This window comes from Myotis davidii, unplaced genomic scaffold (assembly GCF_000327345.1).
Source record: "Myotis davidii unplaced genomic scaffold, ASM32734v1 scaffold902, whole genome shotgun sequence".
In the NCBI taxonomy this organism is placed as follows: Eukaryota; Metazoa; Chordata; class Mammalia; order Chiroptera; family Vespertilionidae; genus Myotis; species Myotis davidii.
Genome location: NW_006293951.1, coordinates 75,550 through 85,714, shown reverse-complemented (window position 1 = coordinate 85,714; position 10,165 = coordinate 75,550). Strand labels below are relative to the sequence as shown.

Genomic DNA, 10,165 nt, shown 5'->3' with positions numbered 1-10,165 from the left:
ATAATGTAATATAAATTTGTTTTTATTTTAAAGGAATGCAAAAAATACACTTGCAGTTGTGAAGATGGTCAAGAATGTCTGTGCACAATTTTAGGCAACTATGTGAAAGCGTGTGCTGAGAAGGAAACATACATAGTGGAATGGAGAACTGGACGATGTGGTAAGAAGGATGAAGGCTTCAGATAATTCTTCCTTCTCGATTTTAAGAGAGAGAGAGAGAGAGAATCTATCAAAGGGAATTTTCTGTTTCTGATAAACAACAGATGTTTAGTTGCCAAGAAGTGTGGTTTAAAACAATGTCTCCCCCGGTCCTGGGTAGGGGAGGAAGAGCTTCAGGCACTAGTGTGACATTTTGGAAGTCAGTGACATTAGGCAGTAGGAACTATGAAAATCTTTATCGTCCTGATACTGCATTTACACTTTTGGGGGGTTATACCAAGGAAAACAATAACAATTTAAAAATATTAATAGTGCACATTTCTGTTCCTCAATTGTATTGCACGTGTGTATATATACACACACACACACACACATAGTGTTATATATGTGTATATACATGTATATCTTTGTGTCTATATGTATACATATGTATATATATGAAATATTTTATCTTTGAGCAATCCAATAAAGCCAACCCGGTTGTGTGGCACTCGGTCTAACACAGGGCAGGGGCTGGTCATGGCTCTGAAACGCCACACTGCCTAAGAGGGCCTGCGGGTTCCACCTGCCGACTCGGGGTCTGGGCGCAGAGCTTTTATTCTTTCACGTGCTCTTTACAAGAATCTCCTCCTCTTCTAACTTAGGCTGTTGCCCGCACATAGAATTAACTTTCTCTGGGCTGCTTTCACGCTGTCCCTCCTCTTCACCAAGAGCAGGTTCCCTGCTGCACACAGCACGTAAGGAAAGTGTACTTCCCCCAGCAGCAAAACATATAAACATATAGTAGGGACTCAATATTAACTGGGGGGGGGGGGGGCAGGGGGGAAATAAACAATGAATGAGTACGTTTTTTTGATTTTTAAAAATAATCTCAATTATGGCCCAGTCAGTGTGGCTCAGTGGTTGAGTGTGGACCTATGAACCAGGAGGTCATGAGCCCGCACATGCCGGGTTGCAGACTCGATCCCCAAAAGGGGGCATGCAAGAGGAAGCCAATCAATGATTCTCTCTCATCACTGATGTTTCTAGCTCTCTCTCCCTCTCCCTTCCTCTCTGTAGTCAATAAAAATATATTAAAAAATCAATTATGAACAATTTCCTAAATTTACTATAATATCTATAAACATCAAGTTGAAGTAAAGTTGCTAATTTTTCTGAATATGTACATATTTACTCTATCCCTACAGATCACGCTTGTCCAAGTGGCCTAGTTTTCAAGTACAATGTAAAAGCCTGCAACAGTTCTTGCCGATCCCTGTCAGAGAGGGATAGGAGCTGTGATGTAGAGGACGTTCCGGTAGATGGATGCACTTGCCCTGATGGGATGTACAAGGATAACGAAGGAAATTGTGTTTCAAAGTCCCAGTGTGAGTGCTACATGAATGACGAGGTCATAAAACCAGGCAAACTCATCGAGATTGATGACAATAAATGGTATGGAGATCACATATTTATTTGTTATCACTTTGAAATGCAGGGATTGTCGTTTTCACGGAAATAGTCTTTTGCTAGCATGATGTCTTCTTTAGACCTGTCACATCTTTTATTTTCTCTTTCTGAGGAAGCTTGGTTATTGACACCCTTTATTGAACACCAAGGAGTGTTCATTGCATCATCATGGCTGTAACTAATCTATCTTACTGTTGTTTGGTTTTAAATACCAGTAGAAGAATATTTTAGCAGCTCCTACCTGCAAACAATGTAGAAATGATTTCCTAGTCAGTTTTTTCACCATTCAACAAACACATCAAATGTATATTTACTGTGTGCCAGGCCTTGTGCTTACTGCAGCCGATGCAAAGATGAATGAACGTTGTCTGGGACTCACAGAGTAAGGAGGGTACTAACTCTTGGGAGAATCAAACTTTCTTTGACGTCCATACAACTTTGTTTGTACATTCCTATCACACATTCAAGCCTATATCTTATATTTTGGTTCATCTGCATTTTCTGAGGACTGTATCTCATTCAGACTACTACTTGCGCTAAAACAGGTGGTGCATAGATGAGGGGTTAAAGTTATTGTAACAGTGTATTAAGATTTTGTTATTGAAATTCGATGTTTAAATGCATCATTTTCTTGTCTTTCCAGTGTCTGTCGGGATGGAATTCTTCTTTGCCAGACTCCCATTGATTTAACCCACCGTAAGTGTTGACATCATGGTGAAGGCTTACGATACCTATTTTGGTTAAAATAAACAGATCAAGAGGCCCTTGGTTAATCCCTTCCTTTCTCCTGCAGAGAATTGCTCTGGAGGGGCTGAATATGTTGACTGCAGCGATCCCAAGGCACAGAGAAGAGTTGACAGTACATGCAGTACTCGGAACATACCTAATTTTGAGGTAAGTAACATGGCATCAGAGTTTAGCTCTTTAAAACTTTTCATTGTTTCGGGGCAAGAAGGAACTAAAATGCAGATAAAAAAATAATGAGAAGGTCACATTATTTATTGCTTGTTATTTTGACTTGTCCCAAGTCGACACTAAATGCATGCCTGGTATATTAATGTATTGTACGTTAATGCTGATAATGTGATGTGCTGAGAGCAGTGCCTTATGATGTATACTTTGTACTTATTCCTGTAGGAGAACTCACCTTGCAAACGTGGGTGCTACTGTCCAGTAGGAATGGTTCGAGATTCTAAAGGGAACTGTGTCTTTCCTGATGACTGCCCTTGCTCTTTTGGTGGACGAGAGTATAGCCAAGGAAGTGTCACCTCAGTTGGCTGCAACCAATGGTGCCTAAGGATTGCTATTTTATTTTTTGGATATTAGGAAGTGTGATGTCTGCCCTTATTTTTATGGGAAAGGAAAAGTCATACTCTGGGATATTTCAAAAATAATGGTCAAATGTATTTAGAAAAAATGCTATATCTTTAAATAGAACTTTATATACCATCATATATGATGGACATCGTTAAATGTAATGAAGACAATTACAAAATTTAAATCCATACGAAAACTGTTTAGCGCTTTTATACAAAAACAGTATGCACATAGACATCTTGGAGTAATATAACTGGTGTGCCCTCTATCATTGCTTCCTTTTAGTACTTGCATGAAAGGATCTTGGAACTGCACACAAAATGAATGTCAAAGTACCTGCCACATCTATGGGGAAGGTCACGTTCAAACTTTTGACAGAAAAAGTTACAGCTTTGATGGGCTCTGCCAGTATTCATTTGTTGAGGTAACTGCAAGTGTTTTTCCACAGTTTTTCTATATTTCTTATTATTTTTTGTATATAAGCTCTGGATAATTTTACTCTGAAAATGTGAAAAAATATTTTAAATGCCCCTTACATGTTTCTCAAAGGCAATAAACTGTAACAAAGGAACGCTGACTCTGAAGGCAGGCCACCTGGATTTGAAGCCCGGCTCTACCGTTTCTCACATGTGTGGCTTTGGGCACCTCCCTTCACCTTTCTGTGTCTCTTATCAATAACACGGGGATGGAAGTAGTTCTTACTTGAAAAGAAATTGGAAAAAATACTGGAGCACATACTAACTTCTTATTTAATGTTAGATATTATTATTGTTTTAAGAACAGCACTATGTGCTACAACAGCATTTTATGATTGCTTCTCTGCCAAGCAAATTTCTGTATTTTATTCATTTAATCATTGTGACACTAAGAGACTGATGTGATGGTGTTCCTATGATTCAGCCGAAGACATGAAGGTCAGAGAGCATAAGCAATGTAAATTGCTAAGTAGACAATGCCATATTCAAATCTGATCTGATTGATTCCAGAGTTCGTTACATACAACTAAGCTCCTTCCTCAGTAACATCTAATGGGCGAAATGTAATTGTTGGTATTTATTAGTTTTGATTGAATAGTAAGTTTCATATAAATCACTGAGAAAAAAACATACCTTTAGCTGTTTACAGCATCCAGAAATAAACTTATGATTACAAACTTATGTAATTTAAATACTTACATATCTATGATATAATTCTAAACCTGTAGAGAAGAAATGGGAAAGGGTTGAGTCAAAGCGAGGTGACTAGTTTGCACTCAGCCAAGGCGACCACTGTCTTGTGGGAATTCCATAACATCCCATAATAAATTACCAGCTTATGGTAATTTACTGAGTTTCAGGTGTCACTGAGTGAGATATTTGTCTGATACAAATGTTGAAATTGAGTTCCACATCCCTGATGTTCATAAACGTATTATAATTTGATTTTTAAAGGATTATTGTGGCAGTGAAAATGGCACATTCCGCATTTTAACTGAAAGCGTCCCTTGCTGTGAAGACGGGCTCACGTGCTCGAGAAAAATCATAGTTGCTTTTCAGGTACAGAGCCATTTCTCTTTACTTACTTCTCCCCTCAGATTACGATTGGCCAAATAAAATGGGTTTAATTGTAAGTATATGTTTTTATTTTCAGGATCAGAATGTTATCTTGCAAGATGGTAAGGTAACAGCCATCAAAACGACAGAAAGTAAGGAGTGTGAACTCAATGGAAATGCGTACACTGTGCATACCGTTGGCCTATACCTGATTCTGAAATTTGTCTCTGGAATAACCGTGATTTGGGACAAAAACACAAGAATGACTGTTATATTGGAGCCATACTGGAATGTATGTACATCACTAATAAGTAATTAATTGGGAAGCAAAATTATTTCTGTTACTGAGAATGATACACATCTTTGTAGATAGAAAGTGGGAGGAGGGTAGTCTCTGTTATAGAACAAGCTCTCCACCTATACGCAATCTGCATGCAATACAAACCATAATCAAAGATGATTGAATCTGGTGAAAAATAAATGCAATACACCTGAGGCCCTCTAGTTTAACCACATATGGCTATGTGAGATTATTGCATAAATTCCATTTTGAAGTAGTTGGTATATATATAGAATTGGATGTATTCCTGAGAGCAAATATTCTAAGAACCTAAGGGGATTCTCACGAAAATTTAGAAGCTAGTGAATATAATAATGTTTTAAGTCTTAAGGCATTTATCTTATTTGATACTAGATCACTTTACAATATAGAATTTCTTGAATTAAATGGACCAGAATCTTATCCACAAACTCTGGTTTCCTTTCAAAATTTAAATTTTAAAATAGATTAATGATTATAATATATATCATTACCTATCTAGCTCTATGCATAGAACTAGTAAAACTCACTTTTAATTTTCCTTTCTGATCTCATCTCCATATATATATATTACACACCTATATGTCTATATCCCTAACAACTTACTCATTTTCCTTTCTGATGTGGCTAGGGCAAAGTGTGTGGTCTTTGTGGAAACAGCAACGGCGATCTCAAGGATGATTTCACAACGCGGTACTCCTCAGTAGCTACCGGAGCACTGGAGTTCGGAAATAGCTGGAAGACGTCTCAAGAATGTTCAGACACCGTAACTCAGACTTTCCCGTGTGACTCCAACCCCTACTGCAAAGCCTGGGCTGTGCGGAAATGCGAGATCATCCGGGACAGCACCTTCAGGGAGTGCCACAGCAAGGTAGCCGGGCTCTGAGGGCGAGGGCCTGCCCGCGCCGCGCACCGCTCCCGCGCCCAGACACTCACGCTCTGTCCTCCGCTGCAGGTGGACCCCAGCACTTACTACGACGCGTGCATCGAGGAAGCCTGCGCCTGCGACATGGAGGGCAAGTACCTGGGATTCTGCACGGCTGTGGCCATGTATGCGGAGGCGTGCAGCGCGGTTGGGGTCTGCGTGGCGTGGAGGAAGCCCGACCTCTGTCGTAAGTGGAGCCCATAAATTGTTCTTTAACAACGTAATTAGGCAGAATTGTTTTGTTAAGTAATCATTCTCACATTTTCTGTCTATATACTATAGATTATATATAAACTCTCTATATTATTTATATCTATCTATATAAAATCTTGTACTAAGGTTTAAAAACATATTAATAAGTCACGATGGAAAAAAATACTATTTTAAACAAGCATAACACCTAGCATACCACATTAAATTCAATTTTACTTGCAGAAGTTCTTGGTTTTACAGGGGGGAAATTGAATACTGATGGAAAAGATCTCATTAAAACTTAGATGAACAAAAAACTGTTTATATAACCTGTTACAGTCACAAATCCTTAAGAACTCACGTCATATATCACTATTGGTTAAAGTCCTCACTCATTATCATAAAAACTGTTATAGAGCCCTAGTCAAGATAAACTGTAAGATAAATGTAAAATGAATCGTGACATATATGGAAAGTGGTAACTGTAATAGGAATCAGTCAACTCTTCCTTTTTAAGGAAGGTACTATGAGAAAATATGACAAATGAGCAATGTTAAAATTGAATCATCGTTTTATTCAGTTTATGATGCTCAGCTTATGTTATATTGAAATCTTTAGTTACCTCATTTGGGAACTGCTATTTACATATTTTAAAAAGCTTAATTTTTGCAGAGATTTATTTTTCTGATTTAAATTTGAATATTAAAACTGCAAATCTAGACTATGACCTAAATTACCTAAAAATGGGAAAATTAATATTACTTTTCCACCTCAAATCAACATGAATGCTATTCATTAAAGAAAAGTGTTATTTTGATTCTATACGCTTTTTTTTTTGGTGAGCTATTTGGGCTTATATAACAATTTGGATAAATACAAAGGAAATTGATAAGACATAATGGCATACTTTAGTTCTGCTTATTGTAATATCATTCAAATTCCTTTTTAAAAATACTTGGGGAAATGAAAGTGAAAGTTGTTACCTAACCAGAGGAATAATTGGCTATAATTTGGTTACAGCTGTCTACTGTGATTATTATAATGCCCCTGGAGAATGCAGCTGGCATTATGAGCCTTGCGGGACGGTGACTGCAAAAACATGCAAAGATCGAGTTATTGGCCAGAAATTTTCTGCACTTTTAGAAGGTAAGGTGAATTTTAATAATATCCATGAAGTAATGCAAATTTTATTGATACTAGAGGCCTGGTGCACAAGATTAGTGCACTGGCGGGGGGGGGGGGCAGGGGCGGTCGGGGGGGGGGGGGGGGGCAGGGTCCCTTAGCCCGGCCTGTGTCCTCTTGCAGTCTGAGACCCCTTGGGGGATGTCCACCTGCTGGCTTAGGCCCGATCCTCTTAGGGATCGGGTCTAAGCCGGCAGTCAGACATCCCTCTCACAGTCTGGGGCTCTCACAGTGTGGAACCCCTCGCTCCTTACTGCCCGCCTGTAGTGGAGGCAGGCAGGAGAGGCTCCCACCCCTGCTTTGCCCTCCCCAGCTGTGAGCCTGGCTTCTGGATGAGCGATGTCTTCCCTGTGGGAGCACACAGACCACCAGGGGGCAGCTCCTGCATTGAGCGTCTGCCCCTTAGTTGTCAGTGCACATCATAGCCACCACACATTCACCATTTGGCCTATCTGCATATTACACTTTTATTATATAGGATTTTAAAATTGGATGCACGGCCGGTGTGGCTCTGGTTGATTGTTGACCTAGGAACCAGGAGGTCATGGTTCGATTCCTGGTCAGGGCATACACCTGGGTTGCAGGCTCAATCACCAATAGGGGAGATGCAGGAAGCAGTTGATCAATGATTTTCCCTAATTGTTAATATTTCTAGCTCTCTCTCCCTCCCTTCCCCTTCCTCTCTGAAGTAAATAAAATATATTTAAAAAACCCAAAAACTTGAAATTGTTGTTAGCTCCTGACAATTTAGTGTCCTACATTTTGTAATTTAATGATTAGTTTATCTTTATTATGACATTAATATTTCCACATTGAAAACATTTTCTCAGGATGTAAATTATCTGTTTAATGAGAGAGAGAGAGAGAGAGAGAGAGAAAGAGAGAGAGAGAGAGAGAAAGAGAGAGAGAGAGAGAGAGAGAAGATCCAGTGCTACAATCCCATTGCCCATTGTCATTCTTAAGAATGTGTTGTCATTTTGCTATTATCTACTTTAGTTCATGGAATCATTTAAGTAACTTTACAACTCTGTAATGCATTGTGATCAGTTTCGGTACATAGAGACCAATGGTGGGTCATTTTCACACACAGGTTGTTATGCTAAGTGCCCGGAAAGTGCTCCTTACCTGGATGAGAACACCATGAAATGCGTCAGGTTATCCGAGTGCAGCTGCTTCTACAATGATGTCATACCAGCAGGTGGAGTGATCCAAGACAACTGTGGGAGAACATGGTACATTCTCTCCTACCTTTCTGTTTCTTGCATTTTAATTGAGAAAAGAAACCAAGAAAAAAATACATGCATGTAATTTTTAACTCATTTCTAAATAAAAAGTCCAGCTTTAGTGTTACATCAGTGAAGTTAGTTATTTTGTATTTTCAGTAAACCCACATATCAGCAAATGGTTAAATCTTATACTGAATATAAGAAGATCAGACAAAAATGATACTATGTAGTTTTAGGTAAAAAAAAGTTTTGATTCTGTAAATGTAAGATCATGTCGATAGCCTTTCAGACAGGGACATGGAAGCAAAGAGGTAGCGTCCATGCTAGAGCAGCCACAGCATGTTTGAAACTGAAAGTGGGAGAACTAACTACAGCTTGAGTGTAAAGCATTCTTTTAGGTCCCAAGAACTCCTTAGGGAAATGATTAGCAATAACAGTATTCAGGGGAAAAAACAACACCAAAAAACCAAGCAATTTGAATCACTAGCACGCTCTTGGGGAAACAATGATTGACTGTTCTCTTATTTGCTCCTGTTTTGATTTTCACTGTTAGACAATTTGTTGTTTTACATTTTGAAGATGAATGTCGCTAGGAGTTAAAATTTCAATCTCATTCTTATTTTTTAAACATTAACTTTCAGCTATTGCATCGCAGGAGAGTTGGCGTGCAGTGGTGAGTCCTTGCATTTTACTGTAATTGATATTTATTTTATATATTTAAATGCCATTTAACAAAGAAAAACCAACCAAAAAAATGAGTTTGCATGTCACCTCTGACACGCGTGTCATAGGTTCGCCATCACTGGATTAGATATAAGGGTCTGGGATCTTTTCAGTTCATCAACAACAGAATAGGTACTTAATGCTTCCCACTGCCCCTCAGTGAGTCGAGGCCATTCATTCCATTGCAGTGTATTTGTTGATGTCAGGTCAGCTCAAATCCATGCTGCCAAGTCACTGTGAACACCGGCACGTGGGCAGTTCTGTTGCATGTGTGCCCTGCCTGTTTGTAGGTTCTGGGGATTAAGGGAGTGAGACATCAGCCAAAATAGTTGAATAAATGGTGGAGTGGCAAGTGACGGTTGATACAGATAGAATTAAACAATGGAAGAATCGCTCATGAGCGACACATCTTAAAAATAAATCCTATGAGCTTCTAAAGAACACACGAACTACTCTTTTGTGTACTAGAAAATGTAAAGAGTGAGATACAAAAGACATAACCCATAAGCAGCTTGAGTTTAAATTTCTTCATGATTTTGCATTAATAATAGTAATTTATGATTATTACAGGAATTGGTTCTGACAATTCAACAGTTACAGGTAAAATCATCATTATTTTAAATATGTGTTTCTGATTTGTTTTGTGGATAACTTTTTATAGTTTTACATGAATCTGTGCAGGTAAAAGATAGGCTGATAAATGTGCTGTTATAAAAATTTCAAATTAAAATTAAGTTACTAGAAAATATGTCAAAATATTATCTCATTATACTCCTGTGAATTAAGTTAGGAATATGATTAGGACATACAATAGGTATTGTTTGCTTATTAGCTAAACACATAATCTAAAGCTTGACATTTTAAGATAATAATTGGAATAAATGGAATGAGAAAGGAGCAAATGTGGTCTTCCATGAAGTAAATATTTTAAAATCATCATGACACTGGGAGATCATTTGAAAACATAGAAATAAAAAGTTTTATTTTCTTAACTTATATATTTGCTGTAAGCTATAAAAGCATTTCAGTTATGTCCATTTAAGGGAGTGCTGGGAAAAATGCAATTTCACTATAGCTTGTGGACTTTTATTTTAAGTATTTTAGTTGCTGTAGTATACTTCCCTAGTCCTTTGTGTGATTC

General features: G+C 38.2%; 1 protein-coding gene across 1 annotated transcript in view; it reads left to right on the top strand.

Annotated features, from left to right (window-relative positions):
• The window catches only part of MUC19 (mucin 19, oligomeric), a 67,621-nt gene that overhangs the window by 16,976 nt on the left and 40,480 nt on the right, over positions 1–10,165 (top strand). The window contains exons 17-30 of the mRNA XM_006767834.2: positions 34–160; positions 1,347–1,593; positions 2,252–2,304; positions 2,402–2,502; positions 2,746–2,897; positions 3,211–3,349; positions 4,356–4,460; positions 4,555–4,749; positions 5,408–5,647; positions 5,732–5,888; positions 6,914–7,039; positions 8,166–8,307; positions 8,943–8,974; positions 9,595–9,624. Coding sequence (XP_006767897.2) covers positions 34–160; positions 1,347–1,593; positions 2,252–2,304; positions 2,402–2,502; positions 2,746–2,897; positions 3,211–3,349; positions 4,356–4,460; positions 4,555–4,749; positions 5,408–5,647; positions 5,732–5,888; positions 6,914–7,039; positions 8,166–8,307; positions 8,943–8,974; positions 9,595–9,624 — 1,846 coding nt within the window. The remainder of the gene's footprint in view (positions 1–33; positions 161–1,346; positions 1,594–2,251; positions 2,305–2,401; positions 2,503–2,745; positions 2,898–3,210; positions 3,350–4,355; positions 4,461–4,554; positions 4,750–5,407; positions 5,648–5,731; positions 5,889–6,913; positions 7,040–8,165; positions 8,308–8,942; positions 8,975–9,594; positions 9,625–10,165) is intronic.